This window comes from Phascolarctos cinereus, unplaced genomic scaffold (genome assembly GCF_003287225.1).
Source record: "Phascolarctos cinereus isolate Bilbo 61053 unplaced genomic scaffold, phaCin_HiC Scaffold_9;HRSCAF=440, whole genome shotgun sequence".
In the NCBI taxonomy this organism is placed as follows: domain Eukaryota; kingdom Metazoa; phylum Chordata; class Mammalia; order Diprotodontia; family Phascolarctidae; genus Phascolarctos; species Phascolarctos cinereus.
The window spans coordinates 101,433,938-101,458,164 of NW_027556402.1; the positions used below are offsets into that span (position 1 = coordinate 101,433,938).

Genomic DNA, 24,227 nt, shown 5'->3' on the forward strand with positions numbered 1-24,227 from the left:
AGAAGTTCAAGTACCAAGAGACTGTAATCATGATCACCTGAGACCAGCAGCTGCTACTAAAAGCAAAAGGATATGCAATATTCCAAAAGGCAAGAGATGGGCTTACAACTAAGAATAACTGATGCTGCAAATCTGAGTATAATTAATTCTACTGGGGTAAAACAGATCTTTAGCAGAACAGAGGAGTTTCAAGAGTGAAAGAACAGGACCAAGTAGGAACTTTGAAATACAAACCAAAAAAGCCCAGAAAAAACTAGAAAGGTAAATTTGAGCAATAGAAGCCAACTGTAGGATGATGTAATGTTAATAGTATTATATTAAGGAGGAAAAAAGTATCCCTTAACCTTTATACCTTCAGAGCATACTGAGAAGGCTAAATAAGAAAAGAGCTACTCAGGGTAGAATGGTTCTGTTACAAGGGTTTGAATAGAGGAAAGAGAAAGGAGGGCAAAAGGAATATATGTATGTAGGAAGGAGGAAAAATGGGGTAGAACTAGCTATTTCTCATGACTATATAAACATCAAGGAAAGGGTAGGCAAAGTAGGTGTCAGATGAACATCACCTCTGAAATGAGATAGTTTGGCATTAGTGATGCTATAAGAGGACCTTTGAAATACTTCTTAAAAGAACAGACAAGCAGGGCAGTTTTGAAAGTAAAGAGTATAACTTATTAATAAAGCAAACGCTATGAAATGGAGATTCAGTTTAGAAGCCTCTTTGTTCTGTTGTATATTGAAATGCTTAAGTTCAGAAATATAAAAGAAAAAGGTCATTCAAAACATTTCAACAAACAGGACAACTATATTATTGTGTTTCCTTTGGTTTGGGCTGCTATATTTGCTATTTCATTAACCAGTGGCCATAAACTACTGAGAAGTAAGGCAAGGAAAATGAAAACTGTTTGCCAACCTCACTAGAGTGGCTCTTCATGAAAGGAAATGATGTAGTTTAAATTCTACCTCTTAAGTTATGCACCTGGGAGAAAAGTGTTGCTAAGGCTATTAAAGTTGCAGATATACTTTATATATAGATTATACAGTATTTAATACTTGTCCTTTAATGTATATAGAATATTTTTACTGAATATATTAATAAAAATCATTTGAGTTAAGAGGTATAGTTGAAAGTCATGAACAATGTCAAATTTTGGCTTAGAAGAATTGAAGAAAGTCCACTTTCCAATTCCATAACATACTGCTTTGAAAATGAAGTGTTTCCAATTATTTCTTCACCATAGGTCTGCTTCAACAAATTCTTCAGAAAAGGTGATGAAGAAGTTGGGGAGAAAAATAATGTAATCAGCCAATGAAGAAAGGCCCAATCACAAACTATTTTTATTTACCCCTAAAAAGAGGTTTACTGCAGTTGTGCTTTCATACATCAACAAATTTTTATACAAAATGATGTCTGATTCCATTGATTTATGTATGCATAGACCATGATTTTCTTGCAAAGGCTCTCTACTGTTCTCAAAGAAGAAATGGTAAAGAAATCTGAACGAGAAGTAAACAAGAACTGTAAATAATTTTAAGCAATCTAAAAAATTAAAACAACAGACACATGTTAAAGACACGTTAAATTTAATGTCAAAGTGTTTGAATTCAAGTACAGAAATTAAACAACACATGATTTCAACATTAAAAAAACCATAACACTTATTCTAACTACTATACACTGAATATCACAAACTCAAATAAAATAACTAGAGTAACTCAATAAATTAACAGCAAAAACTATGATAATTTTTATAACAAGTATTTGTTAACTAAAATACTTATAATGATTTTCAAGGACCACAATAGTAAACTGTTTTTTATTTACTACTAAATAAAATTTACTTCTTAATCTTTTTTTCCTCATCATTATCTGGCCACATAATGGTTAGATGCTTCTGGTTAAATAACTGTTTTAATCTCCAACACTGTAAGTGATCCTTGGTAACTAAATCTAATATAACTACTTTCTGCATGTGTTATAATATTAAAGATATGCTGGTCAGCAAAGGAATTATTTGAAAAACATTTAACATAAACCACTGGGTTCTACTGCCCACTCTTAGATCAGGAATTGGCAATACTTAAAATCCAAAAGTTTAAAAAGAATAGTAGCCTACTGAACCCTAATTCAAGGGAAACCACTGAATAACTTTTTAACCTGTTTCTGACAAGTTCAATAAACATACGAATGTTCACATGTATCAAAGGTTACTATATTAAAATAAACATTTTTCCTTTCAAACCAAATGCACAAACCCGATCTAAAAATAAAAGTGTTTTAATCTGTAAGCTTTACAAAGAAATTTTTACATTAATGTTTACAACATTTTCTTCAGAAGAATGAGGCCTGATTGGAGATATACAGTCGTTGTCCAACATGGCTGCCATTAGCAAGCGATATTGTTGGTGATAAGGGGTAGCTTGGATAAGAATAAGGCCTTGATGTATATGGAAGCACGCTGGGTGTCCCAGAAGAGAGGGTAGCACTAACAGGGGAAATACTATTTACTGAGCTTCGACGGAAATTGTAGTCTGTAAATAAATATATGAACAGTTACTTTGCATATCTTTATGGATACAAATTTAATACAAAGAGACAAAGCATTGAAATACTAATCACATTTTAAAATAATATGCTCTAACACTCAAAATCTTGATGTTATTAGTAAAGACTGTTTCAGCCTGCACAACACTGCAAATCTTGATAGTTTTATTTTTTTATCAGTTAGTATTATTTGCCCTTCATTGACACAGTTCTCCAGAGATTTTTATAGGGGGAAAAAACTTTTTTTTTTTGCGCTATTACTTTTACTTAAGTGTCTTTTTGTATTTAGGAAAAGAAAGCCTCCAATTTATTTGGCTCCACAGTGAAGCTTTGTTTGGATTAGATTTGGTACTAAAACTAAGGTGTATAGTCTCAGAGAAAAAGCTAAAAGGGCCAATTCATTTTTACTTCTTTTATTAATTATGGTTATTAAGACTTAACTAGCAGAGCCACTCATCTCCTTGGACTTCAGAAATATTTGGTGTTTACAAAGTAACTACCAATATTTCATGTTTAAATACTACCTTTTATACAACTCTTAACTCACCAATTTAAAGTTGTAGTACTATTAGTCACATAAACACATCAAACTAACCACCTCTTAAAATAAAACTTCAGTCAACCATAATCAACCTATAGTATAGAAAAATATCAAAATGTTGAAGCAAAATGTTTAAAATACAATTATATTTGCAAAATTATTATTCCACAATAAACACATATCTTATTTCCAGTAATTTTCCTGCATCATTAATTGTAATTTGATACACTGATCAAAGACCAAATTTGTGAATCCTGAACTTTCCAAAAACTCAACTATGCTCTTCAGCGTAGGATAAGCCTAAAAGGATTTGAAGTAGGCTACAAAAAGTATTATTTCCAAAACGTATGATGTTATCTAGAAATGGAAGAAAAGGACAAATTAGGTCATTTAATGCACAGGTTAAGGTTTGCACTGTATTATTCTCCTATTACTATAAATTGAGGCACCTAAAATATATATAAGCATTAACTTAATGTGGCCAATGAGACAATGTTTAGCCAACAGGAATGAGACCGACATCAGGAGAATAAGCTCAAGCAACATCAGAAAGGACCTAGTTAAGAAAAAGAAAAATGCAAAAATTAAAAATTGCTTATAAAGCACTTAATTTTAGTATTATAAAGAGTATATCTTCACTGTGAATATTTTATTTCATGCAAGTATACTGCATCATTAACACAGGAAGCGAAATGATTTGTACTATAATAAAGAAATACATATATATATACATATATATATACGTGTTTTATATATATATATATGTGTGTATATATATTGTGTGTGTGTGTGTGTGTATATATATATATATATATATAAAACATCAGGTTCAATATCTTTTCAGTTAAGTTCACATTTAATGAAGGACTTTTGTTTTCCTGTTCCAAAATGAGATGCTTCTAAAAACCATAGTAAAAAATGTACTATCCTCTCCCTTGGATTAACAGTTCTTTCCTGAAAAGTTAGTTACAGAATTAACTACATTAAGTAAAGCTAGGTACACTAAACAGAAACATTAGGATGAAGTGATCTCAAAAGTAATTTTTTAAAAAGCCTATCCCATCAGTAGCACTGCTTTACAAACTGGTACAAAAGGTTATAAAACTAACTAACTACCTTCCAGTAACTTAATACAAAGTAAGTTCATTTTGTATTACCTACCCTTCTATAGTATATCCTTCTTTAAAAAGTATTTTAAAAATACTTTATCTAGTCTTCTTTATCAATCAGGCTACTGACAAAAAAAATCCTTGTTTATTCCTAAAAGACCATGAAGAGCAAAACTTTTAGCCAAAAAAAATTATATTTCTGTCCTAAGAAAACATGAACTACAAAATATGGAAAGAGAAACAATTCCTGTGGTGAGGATTTAAAGCTGAAAAGGAACTTCATCCAACCCCTTCATTTTATAAGAGGAAAAATTCAATCCCACTGCATTAGTGATTTGTCTAAGGCTAGGATGGGCTGCAGCCTCAAGGCCACATGTGGCCCTTTACGTCCTCAAGTTGGCTCTCTGACTAAAGGATTCAGACAAAGGGCAGCACTTGAGGACCTAAAGGGCCACATGTGGCCTTGAGGCTGCAGCCCATCCCTAGGTCCAAGATTTCAAAAGCAAGAAACAGCAGAGTGATGAGAACCTAAGTTCTGACTTCATATTCAGCATTTTTTCCAAACTAAAAAGTCATTTAAAGTAATGTCTTTTTTTAAAATTAAGAATGTTTGTAGGAAATGACTGCATCCACTCCTAGCATTAAATTAGCTTATACTACCTCTGTGTGTTATGTTAGACAAGCCATTTATTATCTCCAGCTGCCAGTTTCATCAGTAACATTATAGAATGAGTCCCATTCCACAATTAAGCCTGTAATCTTTGGTTGCCATCTTCCTCTGAATGAGGTCTAATGAGAATGGGCAAAACAAATCTTTCCTCAGAACTTTACAAAGATAGCAGAAAGTCCATGAAAAATTACAGGCATTTAAAAAAAGTTTACAAAAATTTACTGTGTACCAGCATGAAAAAGTCAACAGTAACAAAAATAAATGTCTTGCCTCTCAAGAAATTTACAGCCTAACAAGACAAAGCTAGACATATTTTTTAAAAATTATGATGATTAGAAAGTATTCATTAAAATATCCAGACTTAGATCAGGATAGAAACATAAATTCATTTCCTATTGTTATTAGGGATCACTTAGCTAGTAGAATCTCTAGAGGCTACATTAAAGTTTTGTAGTCTCAAAGCTACAATTACTTTTCTAGGCTGAATTTAAAGATAAAGAAAACAACAACAAAGTCTCTGAAATTCTTGAGAACTTCATTACCAAATAAATAAGTTACAAGTCTTCATATAGACTAACCTATCCTCCTAGACTCTCTTTTCACTCTATATTCTTAGTTATTTAATTCCACTGCTCAGTTCTCTTTACCTCTAGGCAACTCAGAGACAACTTTAGATGTTTTATGTTAAAAAATACTACCCAATGTCCCTCTGGCATTCCATAATATTCCATAGTTAAGTTACATAATTAACCAGCATATTTGATAAACCAGTACCTACACTCCCCCAAAAGAGAAGTTTAGAGATAGATAGGACCTTAGAGAACATCTGATTTCAAAAGCCATTCATTTTATGAGAAAACTCTGACCTAGAGATTAAAAATCTGTCCAGAGTCACAGAAACAAGAATTCAGACCTCCTGACCCCAATAACACAAATCCTATAGTAAAATGGTGAGCTGTAAAAACAAACTATTGCCTAGCAGTGCCACAATTCCACCCATTACTTTCTTCAAGTCTCTAAAATGAATGGCTTCCATCACAATTGTGTTGAATAGTCAATTTTATTTTTAATCAAGAACACCCTGCATTTGTCACTACTAGCTCTAATAACTAGGCTTCTTATAAATGAAAGGATTTCCCCATAGTCTCAAATGACAATCTAGGAATAGGAATATTCCTAATATCTTTATGGAGCCTAAACCAAAAATCTACTGAGTCTACATCCTGAGTATACCATGTGTATAATAGATTACCAATATTCTCTCTAACTATATTCCTAACTTTGATATATTTTTTAAACTTCTTATCAGTGATTTAGGAGTTCCCTAGATGATTTTCCTCAAATAATTCTGACCGCCTCATTTATAGTTTTTAAAACTCATCCTTTCCCTACATGGGGAGAATCTTTCCTTTGGGGGTAAGAGAAGATGTCCTCTTTCTTGTGATGGCTCCCATTATTTTTACTTATTAGCCAAGTAGAATTGTTTCTTTGTTGTTGTTCATTGACTGTCTTGTCTTTTGTACCCACAGTACACATTTCTTTGGGGGGGGGGGGGGGTTCAGAACAGTCTCTTAAAGAAAGTTTTCCATTTCTTTTATATTATTTCCTTTTAAAATTATTTCTTCAGATTTTCCCTAATGGCCCCATTTTACTTAGTTCCCTTTTCTAAAATTCAATACTCATATTTTGTCTTGCTTTGTAATAGTTTTATCTCCTATGAGAATGATGACTTTAGCATTTCAGGGAACATAGCTTTAACAGTGTCATGAATTATCAGAACAACAGAAACACAGTATTAAAATATAAGTACAAAAATGCTTTCCCAAGCCAAATGTAAATTATTTTTAATTATCTATGCTATTGTTCCCTTCCACCACCATAATCTAGAATTCACTGTAATACAATACTGTAACACAATACAGTAACAATTATTCAGAATTATAGATTACAAATATCCTATTAACAAGTTGTCTACAACCCATAAAAGTTAGCGAATCCATTCTCAGGCACATCTTATAAGTTTAGACACATATAATTTGGAGTCACTGTATTTACTAGTATATTTTCACACACACACACTTCCACTACTCTCTCCCTTGCACCTTGTAAGAAATTATGATTTTCCTCCCACAACTTATTACCTCCCAAACATTTTATCATAAGTAATAGATTTGAAGAAACTTCTGTTTCTGTTTTTTCTTAAGGTAGCACTGCAGTTCCTATAAGTCTCCATAAATACTTTCAAATATGTTTTTTGAAATTTTATTTAAAAAATTAAAATATTTTTCAACTTCTCTATTAATTTCTAGAATAGTATGGTAGTCTTTAAAGTGATACTCATCAGGAGTGTGGGAAAACAGTAGATTATATTACTTGCAATCACTATTCTTTTAAATTGTGATTTAGGTATTACAACATTTGCTATTGAAGAAACAATCATTTCTGTATAGGTTTAGAATCAGAATGTCCATTTTTATTTCAAACTTAAAAGTTTAGTAGTGAATTTTTAAAATTTTTCCATGGAATTTTCAAAAACCGGTTTGATTTTATATTTTAAGATTTTATTTTTGTCTATCAATTTACGTAACTATAGTCTGGTTCAAAGATGGTATATTTATTTTTCATTTTCAAAGACTAAGACTGAATAATATGTAACAGGTACACAAGAGACCATCATTTATTTTCACCTTAAGTCTTTTCGGTTTTTTTTTTGATCAAGGTAATACTTTAAGGAGATAAGAATGTGCCTGTGAATAAAAACACAAATTCAGTGGGATAAAACCTTTCAGCTATTAAAATCATCACTGTTCATATCTCAGATTGCAAAAGGAGAAATACATGTGTGTGTACATGTATATACCTATATATTTATATAAAAATTTATCTATTACTGCTAGGGTTCATTACAGATGAAGCAATGTCACTTAAAAACCTCCCAATAGTTTTTTGTTTTTAAAATCTATGTAAATCAGTGGTGTATATAATAGAAATACAGCACTTCTTTCTAGGAACCACTATAAAAACTTAGCTAAGCTCTTTATGATCATAATCATCAATATCCACCCCACAATTTGAACTCTCTAAATGTGCAGTAATACCACATTCTGTGATTTCTTACTGATTTTCATATCATGATTTCAGGATTATTTTCTTCATACATAAGAGGGAAGTTATACTAAAAGGTATAAAGCATAGCTCTAATATTAATGCTTCTGTCATGTACTTTCAGCTTTTTACAATAAATCTGCCATAGTCCATTTTTTATTGTGCACTGAAAACACAAAGGTAGCTGTAAAACAAATCCTAATAATGTATAATTATGTTAAAGACATTAACAACTGCAGTTTAATAAGAACAAAGAGAAATCAATTTTTTTGATAAAAGGAGAATATAATTTGATTGTAGTAAGATAGGTATCAGCATTTACTTAATTTCATTTGACAGTTTTTATCATTTATTTTCACGACACTAGCTTTTAAAAAACCAAATGTATCATATAAAATATTTCTTCAGCAACAGAACAAAATATTCCTAGGGGTGTATTTCTTACCTCTTAATTTATTTTCTCCAAATTCTCCTACACAGGTCCAGGCTGAAGAGATTGTGTTCCCTGTCTGCAAGCAGGGAGACAGAAAAGAATTGAATCTTTAGGATGATGTTATCCCTAATCTGGAAGTGTATGGAACCCTGGCAGCTTCAGATTTACAAAAAAAAAAAAAATTAAAACTCCTTAGGTACAAATAAGAAATTAATTAGAAAGAAACAAGTTACAAAAAGTTATATTCTCTAAAGGACTACAGAGACTTATTGCAAAAGAAAGCAATGTTTGAATCTGCCAAAGAGAACTACGAGGTAATAAATTAGCAGAAAAGAATTAAATTTTTCTCTTTAACTTTTCTACACAGGTACAAATAACAGGGCTTTCCAAGAACTGTGGCCAAACTAGTAAGATAAAGAAAGAACAAAAAAATTTAAAGATATTAACTGGCTTCAGACTTCTCCTAAAAGCAAATATCAAAAGACACTACTGTTGCAAATCTGAAATATGTAAATAGTTGATAAAGTACAGCTGGATTATACAGCAAAATATAGTTCTGTCCTGTTTGAAAAGGAGTGAAGATTGCTCAGACTACCTGAGTACTCAATGCTCATGGCAACAAAAGATAACTCTGCCTTAAATACTTAAAAGCTTTGCCTATAGAAGACCTAATTCAACTGGAAACAATACTATACAATAAAGAACAATTGCTTAAAAGATTTCTCTCTTTATGTCTATGAAAAGCCATGGTGTTAACTGTTCCTCCAATTAATTTTGCTTAAGATTTTATATTAGTTTAGAAGTCTGATAATCAATAGAAGAATTTTTTACATATTCTTTATAAAAATAGAAATAGCAAAGAACATAATTTTTATTTCCTCATGAGAGCTTTAATTTTTGTTAGGTAAATATCCCTATTAAGAATTCACAACTATGATAATGTAATGAAAATGCACAAAAAGACAATGATTATTACAAGAAACCAAAAAGAATTACTCACTGACCATGAAATAAAGGTACCTAAGAGAAAGAATAACAGAACTAAAAGAAAATCATTAAGATCTTCAGTCCTATGACCATTAATAATCTATGCTAGTGGCAATAACATTATAAAACAAGTTTTAATGGAGATTCTCCCAGGGAAGCACTAAGTAGAAATCGTGATAATGTGTGGGAAGAGGACCCTTTCTCTTTTTTAATGATTACAGTAGTTAACACTGGGACTCTGGAATTACTTTTTTTTATTAATTCTTAATTTAATATGGAATCAAAGAAATAAGTGTAAAAGTTTGTCAAATTATTTAAACCTGTGATTACCAAGCTTCTAGTATCAATTAAGAGACAGACAATATCTAATACAAGGTATTTATTTAAGGGGTAAAACAATATAATTCTATTAATAGCTTCATTCTTTCCTTAAACAACTTATAATAAATAAAATTTTGAAAAATTACTTCAGAAATGGTATACTTTGTTAAGATATAATGCAAAGAAAAACTGAAAAAGGACAATTGTTTTGAGCAAAATGCTCCTACTGCTCCATTTATTCACAGTAACTACTAGTGGAAAAGGGAGTGAATCAGGATAAGATGAATTCTAACTTAAAGAGTAATAGAAGGAAAATCCTTTTAACGTTCTGATTAATTTTACTGATGTCTTCTATAAAATTCAAACTTTAGTATAACATTTTTACTCTTCTATTATTTTTAGGAATTTTGGCACAAAGATCTCCATGTAACAAAGATCTATCTTTTACTAGTGTTGCTGTATGGATGCAAATTGATGGAACTTTGTAGTCCATGAAAAATTTAAATTAGAGGGCACTAGAAAGGTACTTTTAGTGGGTGTAGGTGGGCTGAAACAAATTACAAAAAATGAATTATTAAGAACTGAAGACTATCATCAAAGAAATGAAGAATGAAAAGTAATGTGGGCTGGACTTGTGGAGAGAGCAATATATTCCATATACTCCATTAACATCCTGACTACATCAACAGAAAGTGAGCAAAGCCCCAGCGTGTCAACTGGGATCTCCTATAACAAAATTATGGAAGGTCATAGACAAGAATCACACCAGAAAGGAAGAAATTGATAGGCTATGCCTTATATCATTTAAGGCTATTACAACCTTCCTGCATATCAATGAGATCACAAATCCACTTTATTTGAGCTAGGAAGAAAAGTAAATAAACTAGGCGAAAATCTCATCCTCTTTCTCAATTATTTTCCAAAAAACTATGATAGAAAGGAAATTTTTCATGGTCCTGTTTAAAACACAACCTCACAGGTTGAGTGTTTTACTGGGTAGAAGAATGAGGAAGGACAAAGATAACTAATAATGAAGATGAAATGTTTCTCTGATTCTTATACAAAGCTGTCATACTGTTATTTTCTCTTCTGAAGACAGAAAATAACCAAATGAGGATTCCAATGCACTCAAAATGAGGAAAATTGCAATATCCTGAAGTTTCAGTTTTTTTTCTGCTTCCATCAATATACTAGAAAAAACGTAATCCTCTCAGTCTATACCTGTGTAGGAGAATGAAGGATAAATACAATGCTATTATAATAAAGCTCTCAAATAATATATAAAAAGGGCTATTTTTAATTATCCATACTAAAATATTTATATAATTGTTGTAGATGACAATAAAATGTTTTGTTCATATTAAATAGCTGTGGATTATAAATTTAAGTAGCAGTATGACTCAAAGTGACAAAATTGTACTTACGGTATACATAAAAAGAGTCATTTCCTAATAGCTAAGTAGGTTAAAGGATATGAACAGTTTTCAAAATTCTGTAACACTGACATGATGAAGACTTGTTCCACATTACTGGGAAGAGAAGCAAAAAATTCAAAAGCTTCTTAAGTTTCACCTCAAAACTCTCAAAGTGGCAACAGATGATGCTCAACTAATCAAATGTCTTTGTGAACTCACTCATTTGGTTGCTCTCTCCAAGGTTTCTGAATCACAATTCATTTATGCCTGCCTCTCCTGTGTGACTACTATCCACGTTCCCCCATACATTTGTCACAAGGAGACATCTCACATGCTCCAGACCTTTGTTGCCTTTTCCAAACATTGTGAAGATATCAGTGTAGTACATGGGTTCTCCACCTGTTACCCTTCGCTCCTACCACATACACAGACTCTTCTTTTTCATACATTTTCCTAATGGCATCTTTTGCTCCAATTATTTTTTGAAGTTCTTTGTTTTTTCTCTGTTGTGGTATGCACCTCTTTATTGCCCTCTGTGTGATACTCATTTTTAATTCTTCAGAGACCACAGTATGTTCCGATGGCTCACAGCTAAATCATACTAATAAAATATTAATACTAAGATTAGCCTTTGTTTCTAGAAGTACAGGGTTACTTTTAAAGGAGTTTTGTAATTTTCTGGAAGCAATTTATTCCACCCTCCTTTTTCTATTTATTCTGGGTCCAACTCATCCATTTGGACTTCCATTTGGACTGTCCCAAATATGTATAGTAATGGTCACATTCTATAGATGTGAAGATCAAAAAAAGTATAGTCAATGTGGAAAGAGCCAAGAGAAGACAGCTACTGAAACAGTACCAATGGAGCCATAAATTAATCCAAACTTTTTGCAGAATAATTTGGAATTATGTGAGATTACTGCTAAATTAAACTGTTCATACCCTTTGACCCACTACTACTGGGTAAATACCCTCAAAGAGGTCAAAGACAGGAAAAGGTCCCATACACAGTAATAAATTATGACAGTACTTTTTGTGAAGGAGCAACAATTAGGGGGAAAGTGGGTATACATTGATTGTTGGGAAATGGCTAAACAAGTTATGGCACAGGAATACAGTGAAATATTTCCACCACATAAATGATGAATATGAAAGATTTGGACGAAGATGTAAAAATGTTCATGAACTAATGAAAAGCTAAATAAGTAAAGCCCAACAGACTGACTGACATACACCCCTTGTCCACTATTCTATACTGACCCAGACCACTAGACTATGTTTCACATTTCATCCAGTAATCCACAGGCTATCTGCTCTACTGCAATCTACTACTTACTTCTAACAAGAAACAACAACCTTATCAGTCCTGTACAATCCATGCACTCAGACCCTGGGGAAATTAATCTAGTAACTTCTGGAACTCTCCATCCCGGGACTGAGCCATGATTGAGTGCAAACTTACTTAGCCTACTTACTTGGCCCAGGTTAGCCACAGACCACCTTACTCTATGATCCTTCCACCCATCCATGCCAATCTGTCATCTGTTCTGTCACACAGGTACCACCAATTACCACCCCCTGCCCACTTTTCATTTCTCATTTTGGGCACAGTATCAAATCAGTACAATGAAATACAGCCGCTGCTTCTGCAAGGAACATGTCAACTGACCAAATGATCAAGTATTCTGTGATCCTCAAGACTAAAAATCTCTTCCTTAGGTACCATGTCCCTATATACATTTTTTCCCCATCTTCGAATGTAAACTCCTTGGGTGTAGGGGCCCTTCTCACTTTCTTTAAGCCTCAGAATTTAGCACATTACTTGTCACATAATAAGAATTTTTAAAATGCTTTTTTCATTCATGCATGCAAACAATAACAATTTTTTCAAAAACAAAACAGAAAAGGCAGTTTAGCTCATATTAATTGTAACAAATCTTGACCCTCAGGAACTGATGATGAAATTTTCCTTCATCTAAGTACAGGCAAGAGGCTATGAATGTAGACTATGGTATATATTTGATTTGACAGAGTCGTATATTGGATTTTCAAGAAAAGGTTCGGGTTCAATAATGAGGGGAAATTAAGGAGAAATGGCTTTGGTGTAAAAAACAAAGGGAAGCAATAAAACTTTTTTAAAGTTGTACTTAAAATTTTAATTATCTTACACTACGTTTACCATTAATAACTTGACCTAGGCTCAGGAAGTAGACAAAGAATAAAAAAGTTTTTCAGGAGGTAACCTGTAATAGTAGAAAGAACAATGAAATTGAAGTCAAGAGACAGGTTAAGTATTTAACTGCTCTAAGCCTCAGTTTCCTCATCTGTTAAATTGATAAAATAACACTTGTAATTTCCTACATCTTACTGTGTTGTAATGAAAAAAGTACTCAAAACCTCTTAGCATTATAAAAATGTAACTATTTCTACTAACTTGGTTTAACTACTTGTAACTCATCTAAACAGGTCTCCATCTATGATATTCAAAAAGATCTGTGGTAACACTGATTTGTAAGTTCCCTACAAAAATATAACACAACCAGCTAGGAGGTTGTTAAGGAAATGGTGGGGGTGACTAAACAGTCAGGGGTGAAGTGAAACATGGCTGTGGCTCATAATTTTTAATTATCTGGATACTGTGGTATTCTAAGTTGTTCTGCTACAGAGCAACACTAATAGAATGGTAGTATTAAAAAGATGGGCTTCTGCTTTCATAATAGGAAGCTTAATGGTAGAAGGCGAGTGGTGGTGGGAGAAAGCCATTAACGGAGTTTTGTGATTTCTCAAAAAGAATGCAACATACTTCAAAAATCGTTTGTTCAGGTCAGGACCCAATTTGTCCTTCTATGCTTTCTGTCCCAGTTAAACATAATGATTAAGTTCTATAGAGTGCCCATCCAAATGCATCCAAATAGTAAAAATTCTTCTACTTGATCTCTCCTGTTAAGTCAAACTCCTTTGAATAATTATAGCTCTCTTCCAGAAGGCTCTGCCATGTTCAAGGGCTTGATGCAGTCAGCCCTATGCCAGCTGCAAACAAGAACAAATAGGAATCTTCACCATCCACAGGAAATGCTGCTTAATTGAGAGGCCGAATTGGATCTCTTCACTCACAGTAGAGAACACCTCTGGCAGAAGGACAATTAAGAAGGCTATTTCTGTATTAAATTTTACCTTAATCGTGAATGATTCTGATGTAAGGATTGGCCATTAAGGCCGCATTTTGCTCTAGTGAATCAAATATTTTTTTCTAATCACAAAGTTTTATCTTTATCTATATCTTTCAGTCAGTTGTGAGACAGTAAACATGTGATCCCTAAAAATGGAGACTGTTCTTTTTTTCCTTTCTCCTTCTTAGACTTCAACTAACTCTTTCTTTTCCCTTTGCCTTAGCCAACCCCAACTAACTCAGCACATAACAACTCACATTTATATAACACTTTCAGATTTACAAAGAATCTTTCTCACAACAAACAGGTAGTACAATTTATTATTCCTGCTCTACAAATGAGGAAAATTAAGCTTAGGGATGGGTGATAACACAGCTAAATGGTAGAGCTAAAACTTTAACCTAGATCTTTTGACTCCAACCCAGTGCACCTTCTAATATACTACGTATCGCCTAATATACTCCTAATAAATTCAGATGCTCATCTTTCCTCTAACCACAAAAGAAATCCCTCCCTCAAATCATATCAGCTATTTGTTATGTACTTACTCTGTGTGTTAGGTACCATGAAGGTTATATATAGCAAATAGCACAATTCTATGTTAGGATTAGGGCAAAAATAAAGTATAAAACATGGACTATGCTTTAAGAAGTTTATAATGTAATTGAGAAATAAGAATTAGGAAAAAAAATAATGAAGGGAAATAATTACAATGAGCATTAAGACAGTAAATAATAAATTGCCAAAATGTGCAGTTTATAGTACAAGTGCTATAGAATTTCTGAAAATGGATAGATCAGTACCAGCTAACACACTCCAGGAAGCCTTGGGACTTGAGGCATATCTTAAAGGACAGATAGAGACGAGAGGAAAGGACGAAAGTCTTTTCAGGCAAAAGTTACAAGCATTAACAAAACAGAAAGGGAAATAACGGGGATTGTATGTGTGGATAATAGTAATAAGACCTGAACGTAGAATATATGTTGGATAGTGTTCTGTGAGAAGAAAGGGCAAGATTATAGAGGACAAATTAAATATTCTGCTGGACAGGAAGCTATTAAAGATTTCTGAAAAAAGGGAATTGTAAACATAATGAAAACGGTGTTGTAAAAAAATAATTTCAGCATCCCAGAAAGGACAGGATTAGGGAGGAACTATAAGTAGGGAGACTAGTTTATGAATATTTTTCAAAAAATTCTTAGGAACAACAATAAGGAACACCAATAGAATGTTAATAATGGGAACTTAGAAAAAAAGATATTACTAAGGGATAAGAATTATAAACCTTGGTAAATTATTATATTATGGAGCAGCAGTGTAAGAATATTGGAATAATTTAGACATACAGTAGTAATAAGGGTGTTGATTAATAGAGACAGAGAATAAAGAATGAAGTAAAACATTATAAAGGGGAAGAAAATCCACTAACTTGATAACAAAGTATATGAGGAATAATGAAAATAGAGAATGGCTCCAAGGATTTACACCTAGGAAACTGGAAAAGAGTATGGTCAAAACTGGGAAGGTATACAGAAAGGATTTAGTCTTAGGTAGGATTTTTTTATTAAAGAGGAAGATGACTAATTTAGTTGAATACTGTTCTTTAGAGAATAACGGCATTTGTGTTACAGACAATTTTAAGTAGACAACTGGAGTATGGATAAAAGGCTTGGGCAGGAAATACGTGTGTGTGTGTGTGTGTGTGTGTGTGTGTGTGTGTGTGTGTGTGTGTGTGTGTGTGTGCAAGTCTAAAATGGTCAGATAGGACCCCATTTACCCAATTCAATTCCTCAAATATTTAAGGGTTTAAGGCCACCACACTGTGCCAGGTATTTGAGGGGGAGGGCAGAGACAAAAGAGGAGCTATGCTTGGATGTAACATGCTACCGGGTCAGAAAGGATGCTTGACTGAATGCCTGAACACTGTTATGTTCTGCATACAAGTAAATTTTCAGTGAAACTATTAGAAGATGCTTTTTTCTCTGGTCCAAAGCTCATTTAAAAAGGGAAAATATTTATATGAACGACGGCAGAATGATTCTTTTACAATTTATTCCTAAAATAAGCATAACTCGAGTATATACTGTATCTGTGTATTGACAATGTCTCTTTTTAAATACACTTTCATTTTCTACTCATGTCTTTAATATTACTTAGTTCCTGCGTACTTTTCAGTGCTCTTAAGGCTTTTAAAAAATATTGTGTCCTACCAACATTGCCCAGGTTTCTGAAGTCCCTAGATCTTTACTACCTCAATCTCCAGGTTATCATTGTTTCATCTCTTCTCCTCCTTTCTATTCCCAATTCTTCATAGCTACATCTGTTGGTTTCTTAAACACTGACACTCTTCCCTGTCCGCAACCCAATTCTGTCCAATGTCTCTCGTCTCTACCTCACTGTCCCCTCTCCATTGCTCTCTTCCATTTCCTCAATCTTCCATGATCAGTACGCACAGAATTTAGTTTTTACAGCTTTTCTCAATTTACAGCATTCCTTCCTTTTGATAAGCAAACTGGCCAAACACAAAGCTTCTTAATTAAACTTTGTGCCTTTGTTATTATTTAGTTCTTTTTATGGATGTTCAATGTCTGAGTCTTCTAGTGACTTCATAGGATCATCAATCTACAGCTGGAAGATATGTAAGAATCTATCTAATTCAATGTCTTCATGTTGCAGATGAGGACTGAGGGCCAGGGAGGCTAAATGACTTACCCAAGGGTACATAAGGGCTAAGAATCAATAGGGGGATTTGAAGCTAAAGTCCCTGAATGCCACCCTCCTCACCCCCCTGAGCCTTTCCACTGGATGACAAGCTGAGTTTTCTTAACTAAATAATATATGTTTTACCACATTTTGCTTCTATCTAACACCATTCCAAATAAAATCCCAGGGTCAGCTAGGTGGCGCAGTGGATAGAGCACCAGCCCTGAAGTCAGGAGGATGTGAGTTCAAATCCGGCCTCAGACCAAACACTTGACACTTACTAGCTGTGTGACCCTAGACAAGTCACTTAACCCCAACTGCCTAAAAGCAAAAAATAAAATAAAATAAAAACAAATAAAATCCCTAACATATTTTGCATATCTGTTCATGAAACTGCTAATTGCAAAGGTCCAACATTTGAATGACATCTGAATTACTGCAAATATAACCCAAATGGGTATTCCTGAATCTATGGAAGAGTTCCATTCCAAACAATCTGGCTATGAAGTAAGCGTATACGGCATTACCAAATGACACCATTATGAATGTCCACCGAAATCATCTAGTCCAACCTCTTCCTTTCACACGTGAGAAAATTGAGGCTCACAGAGGCCAAGTGATTTGTCCAAAGCTGGTCAATGACAGGAATAGGATTCATTAAAACCCGACCTTTGTTCCAATACACTATGTTGCCATTTTAAAACAAGGGCAAGAGTCTGTGATTCTCACTGTACTAAAATTTAAAAAATTGAAAAAAAAAACACAACAAACTTAAGAGTGGGAGAGCAAAACATCTGAAAATCTACCAAAAGTACAAGACATACAGTTCTCCTTTCTCTTAGCATAAAAACACATTTTTTTTAAAGCTAGGGATTTATTGTTATTTTGTGATTAATAAATTGTCAAATTGGCTATGACACTTTCCCACAACTAAATATCACCATTCACCAGTACAGAAGTTGGTACTTAATCAGATTGAGGAACAATGCAGAAAGAGAAGACATGTGAACATCACTGGTAACTCAACTTACACTCTTCGTGCCTGTGTACTGCACATTATTCTCACCAAGGTAAAGTGTCCGAACAGATTAGTGGGGCAATATGGCCTCCACAACCTTTTTTCTGAAGCAAGCAGTTACAGAAGTAATAGAACTGAACTTCAATATTTCCCTTGATTTTACTGGTCTGCACCCATGTTACTTGACCATATTTCAGTTTTTTAAAACTATATACAAGGGAAAAAAAAAACCTGACCTAAGAGAATACTGAACCAGTCAGTCAAATACATGACTAACTTCTAAGGTCATCTTTGAATTGGTCCTAAAGGAATGTACCACCCTAACAGTTTGAGAATTAGGCACATAGGATTTCTCTGGAAGAAAGGCTGTATAAAGAAAAGCCAAATGTTCTTACTATATGGTTAGAAGAGCTCTTGATCTTTCATCTGTAAATTATATTTCTATACTACCCAATATCCATTTCAATTCAAATAGATTCTTGGTTACCAGGTATAGTCCTGGTCCAATCTGGAGGCAGATTTCCTCTAAAATGTCTCCTTTCTGAGCCTCTGAAAAGCATAATGTTCAACTATTTTTATAGGACTACCAAAACACTTCAGAAACAAGTGGCTCACAAATCATTTTTAATTCATTTATTACCTGTGAACAAGAGAAAAAGACGATAAACCCAAAAGAAACAGTTTTATTTTTACATGGTGGTTAAAAGTAATTGAAATATCATGACACTTTCAGTGAAAATAACATTTCTAATTCTACTGCAACAATGCTATCTTCCCAGCCCCATACCCTAAAACGCTTGCAGCAATTTGACAGACCAACAGTGGTGGCTCATTTTGTCATCTGAACTGAAAAATCATATAATTTATGTCATGGTCCAAAGACTCAGAACTGTTTTTGTCTCAAACTTTTATCAATGTTCTTTATTAATTCTTAATTATTAAATTCTAAAATGAGTTTTATGACAAGGAATATCTGTACAACCCATTTTTAATTGTCCACACTCTATAACAGTATAGATAATTTGAAACAGTATCTAGAAATGATGCTATATTAGCCTTGGAATATCTTTATGTACTTATACTTGAATATAGGTACATCTGACATTCTGAAAATTTGCAACACTTAAACAAAATAATGATGGTGTACTGTAAACGTTTAATCCAGAATGGAATGGAAAGATTTGTCTTCCCATAAAACTGTTTTGTTCCCTAATCAAGGCTAGAAAAGAGGATGAATCATTTCCCATAATGATACAATGTATCAATCTAAATAGAATTTAAGGTTGCTGTCATATTTAAATCATAACTTCGTTACTAGTGCAGATGGTAATAAACAGTTTGATTCAATGTCATCTCTAGCACTAGGCAGCAGCAAGGTGTTCATCACAGCTCTTACTGGGGTTCAGGCTATATCTGGACCAAGTATAAACAAGCAGCAGAAATATACCACCAAGAAAGTTAAAAGACGTTGATAATGCCATTGATTTCTTAAAAGTATGACTGCTACCAGTAACTAATAATGGTTGCAGTAAATTCATCATTTCCAATAATGTGACTCTCCAAAGAGTCAAAAAAAAAAGGATGCCTATACCTTTATTACTAAGATTACTGATGTAAAAGTAAAAATAATTGGCAACTTCAATGAAAACAATGTCATAATCCTAGTTTCATCTTAAGATTGAAACTACATGACATTTTCATAAACACAATCCCACAAGTGCAGAAATTATTAACACTGGTTGGGAGACTAGTTCTGATCTAAAGACGATGGCTTTAGAGATACTAAAAAACATTTGGTTCTGTCCCTAAATCTTTCTGTTGCTCCAGCTGACTCTACTTTAGCTTTTCATCCTGATAGTCTCTGGTATCTTAACCATAAAGATTCTGGCACTCAAAGTGGCAAATGGATCTCACAAAGCCCTTAATTTTTATCTCTTGATAAATTATTCCAGCACCAACCATCAAAGATCAGCTATACTCATCACTCCAACAAATGCAATTAAGATCTTAGTTACCAATCTCCTCATACGTTAAGGAGTTTTTTATATATGTGGAAGGCAAACATATAGAGAGTAAAGAAATAAAACAGAAGAAAAAAAGAAATTAGAAGCAAAGTGTAGACTTGTAAATAAATAAGCAGATGAGAGGAAATCAAGGGTAGGTAAAAGAATGGCAAATGTGTGACAAGACAGTAAATCAGCAAAGGCAAGGAAAATGGGTAAACAAAGCATTAACCAAGGTACAAGGAGTATTAGAAATGTCTAATTAGAAGCAAACTGGTTAGGATGGATGTTTTCCCTAACAGATTATCAATGAAAGTGAAAATATGACAATATATAGAATATATACTCAAATAAACAAAAAGGATTGCAAGCAGGAAAAAATGTTTCCAAACTTGTCACACCCGCAAAATTAATCATGTTAATGTTTATACTCTATTATCTATCAGAAAACAGACCATGAGATGCATTGCAGAAACAAATTTTAGAAAAATTACATTTAGTGGCCTTTCATAATAGGATATTAACAATCGAATATAGGCAATTATAAAATTATTATATAAAATTCAGGACACCAGGAAACTGATAGCTAGTAGTAGCTCATTATCTATTTGTTACATTATCTATTCCAAAACTATTTTCCCAAGAAAACAGACATAGGGGAAGAACTTAGATTATAAAATGAGTATACTGACTCCCTCCCAGTCCTATGTTTCTTTCACTTCATTCACTCACACCACAAAAGAGGGGAAGAAATTACTCCTGAGAAAGCAGTACAAAAATGAGGTTGAATGAATTAGAATTAGCTAGTAAATTTGGAGGAAAAGCCTCTCTTTTTAAAACAACCAGTTTTTAAAATGCATACCTACTTTTGAATACCTACTTTTAGGCCCTACATCATTTTACTTCTGTAAATATAGTCTACAAGTTTAAATCTGTATAAACAGAATGGTTCTAAAACACTCCAACCACTGCTTTTCATCAAACTATGTCCTTCTATAAATTGGAGTGAGTGTAACAACTAAATACTACCAGGTTTCTGATCATGCTGCCATAATAAAAGTTGACCAATCTTTACAACAGGAACAATATATGGAACCATTCTATTGTTATGCATATAAATTCTATGGATTTCATTTATGTAGATAAAGTGATGAGTAGAGCTAAAACAAATGTAAACATATAATTATTTTAATAAAACTGACAAACAACAGTATTTATACATGGTCTATAATGATGCAAATTATAATTACGCAGTCAATAATTTATCAACCAAAATGTTATAAATTTAAAGATCAAAAATTATTGCTACTTATATTCTTGTGATTTAAAACTTTTTACTAACAGATTTCAAGATGATGGGGGTACATTTTAAACATTTTTAAAGCGCTTAAAAGCATAACTGGCCTCTTAGGTAAACTTATCAGAGATGAAGATAGGACTCCAAAGCTTCTTCTGCTATTCCAGTTTGTTTCAGTTCAGTGTTCCACTCACTATGTCACATTACTTCTCATAAGCAATATATAATTGTCTATGAATAAACTGTAATGGTGTATGGAATATCTAGTAGAAGGCAGAAATTTAAAACATGTCATACTAAAATAAAAACTCATATGCCACAGTATAACCAGTGGATGTCAAATATAAACTATAATTAAGTTATTCTCAAAGATCAATATTATCCCCTGCATTAAAATAGACTACTAATAATAAAATACCACTACTCAATACTATTCAAAATTCATCTGACTAGGTGTGGCAAATCATGTACTGCTGCTATAGAGAAACAATTCAGCAATACTAATATACAGTATTAATTTTTTATATAAAGAAAAATTAAACAATTATTTCGAAGGAAAAAAAGATGATACTAAAAAATCTAAATTAAGATGCTGAAACTTAAAGCAAAACATTAAACATTACAAACTAGAAAACATCATGTTTTTCTTTAGAAATTTATTCATCTGTTACCAAAATTACAGTATGAAAGAAATAAGACACTAAAAATAAACAAAATTCATAACTGTAGAATACTAAAGTGGCTGAACATCCCATGTATCAAGAGTAATTATTTACTTGGACATTTTGTTTCAGAAAACACAGACTCTGAGTTGTTAACAATCAATTGTTTATGAAATTATGATTTTGGTCAATTTGGTAAATTCAGCAAAAAGTATCCATAACACCAGTTTACAAAAAAAGATTCTTTCCAGAAAATAAAAAGTCAGTGTTCAAGATGTGCCTGTCATGATCCCATTTGCCTCAAAGACACATAGTTGAGTTAGTGGAATTTTTTTCTACTCACAAATTGGCCATTAAAATGAAGGAATACACAAAAATTTACCATCAACAGTTACATTCTATTTTATCAAGTAAATTTAAAACCAATTCAGGCAAATTATTCTTTGTTCTTTGAAATAACACATTATAAAACTGGAAATAGTACCAATTTCTAAAAATATCATTAAACATCATTTATTAGTAAAATTACATTTCTTCATATTTCTTAAAAAACTATATTATTTAGTCTTAAATTTCCTGAAAATAACGCTTTTAAAATTAAAAAAAAAAACTTTGGGAAGACATGATTTATTTCAAAATAATAAGTAAGCAAGCTAGAAAGAGAACAATTGAATTGTTTTCCTTCTCTGCATACCTGCCCATCAATCTGGAAATAATGACAGCTCATGAAGTATAAATGCAAGCACCAATTAAACATTTCAACTTGTATGGCATGAAGACCTTCCAAGTATAGTATTCTTTCTCCCCTGCTATGTCTCCTATTACACCACTTTTTGACAAAGTCAACAGTGAAAATTAAAAGTAAAAGCTAGGCTAATTGAACTACTGCTAAAAATATGTAAGGAAAGCAAAGCCTATAACATAAAAGTTTCAGAAATGTTTTACAAGTAATAACCAGAAAATTCATCTAAGATATTAATAGTGCATGTCATTTATCATCATCCTGTAGGTACCAATGTCCTAAGTACTGAATTATTTCAAATAAAGGAAGTAATAGCCAATGGAAATAAACAATAAGGTCATACTAAAAAAGAAGTTTCATAAAAGATACATATTCACACACGTTATTAAAGTCAAAAGAAGTAGACTGTTACAGGAACAGAATTAAGTAGTCTACTAAAAATGACATTTTTAATAGAAAAACCAACTACCTACAAAACACAAAAAAAATATAAACACATTCCCTATTCTCTAAATGAGAATTGTAAAACCTTACTACAGATGATAATGTGTCCTACTTCCTCACACACACAATTCAGGGGTCATTCAAAATAAAAAAGCAACTTTTCTTATTGTATTGAGGGAAGTGGAAGTGGGTTTTCCAAACCTGCAATTTCATCAGTGTAAAGAGCTCTCAAGGGAGGAAACCCCCTCCAGCAATACTGCATTTTAAGAACAGCCTCAGTGATTAAGTGATTGTAGGATCACAAAGCAGATTTCCCCAACTAAAGCCAATTTTCTGCCCAATGATCCTTCATGCTGCCTCTCGATTTTTTTTAATTAAAGATACATTATTTAACTTGCCTGCTCTTTAAATTAAGAAAGAACATAAAAAAGCTAGTCAATACAGTAAATGCTAAAAGAAAAATGTATTTCAGCTCCACATTACAGACGATGAAAGCAGGAGAATGAGGAAATAAGAAGAGGGAAAAGAGGGAGAAAGAAAAGCAGAGAGAAAGGAGATAAGATAGAAGTAAAAAGACAAAGGGAAAAGAATATAAGAGAGCAGAAAGAAATGGACATAGGATGAGAGTCACACAAAGACAAAAGGAAGAAAAAATACTAAGATACATATGAAGCATAACAGTAGCAAACAGATACACAGACTAAATTAAGCAGTTACTATTATGCACTACTACTATAAATTTGAGCTATGGGCCTCAAAATAAGCTCTGACTGGTATTATCCTTTAAAATTTTGATTAACTTATCACCCATTTTTTAAAGTTCTCCAACTGCTTTAATCCTTTTACCTTGATTGATGCCACTCTAAATGGGATAGCTGCCATCATTTACAACTGTGGCCAGAGTAATATTACCTAAAGACAAAATGACATTAAATCTATAGTCCGCTCCAAACATTTAATGTAGCCATATTGAGAACATAAAGCTGCTATCAATGTTCAAGATACTGAAGATATTCACTTCATTACTTCAAGTACATATGCACCAGTGGGAAAGGTTGTTATTCA

General features: G+C 32.7%; 1 protein-coding gene across 5 annotated transcripts in view; it reads right to left on the reverse strand.

Annotated features, from left to right (window-relative positions):
- Positions 1–1,602: 1,602 nt before the first annotated feature.
- Positions 1,603–24,227, reverse strand: part of RBM46 (RNA binding motif protein 46) — a 66,737-nt gene continuing 44,112 nt past the window's right edge. For 2 of the 5 annotated variants that reach the window (XM_078148339.1, XM_078148338.1), the window contains 2 exons: positions 8,413–8,476; positions 2,439–3,639 (listed from right to left, as the gene is read on the reverse strand). In XM_078148339.1, the coding sequence (XP_078004465.1) occupies positions 8,421–8,476 (56 nt within the window). In that variant the 3' untranslated portion in view covers positions 2,439–3,639; positions 8,413–8,420. Of the gene's footprint in view, positions 3,640–8,412; positions 8,477–24,227 lie in introns of all 5 variants that reach the window. The other 3 variants (XM_020993984.2, XM_020993990.2, XM_020993986.2) reach the window with 3 other exon arrangements.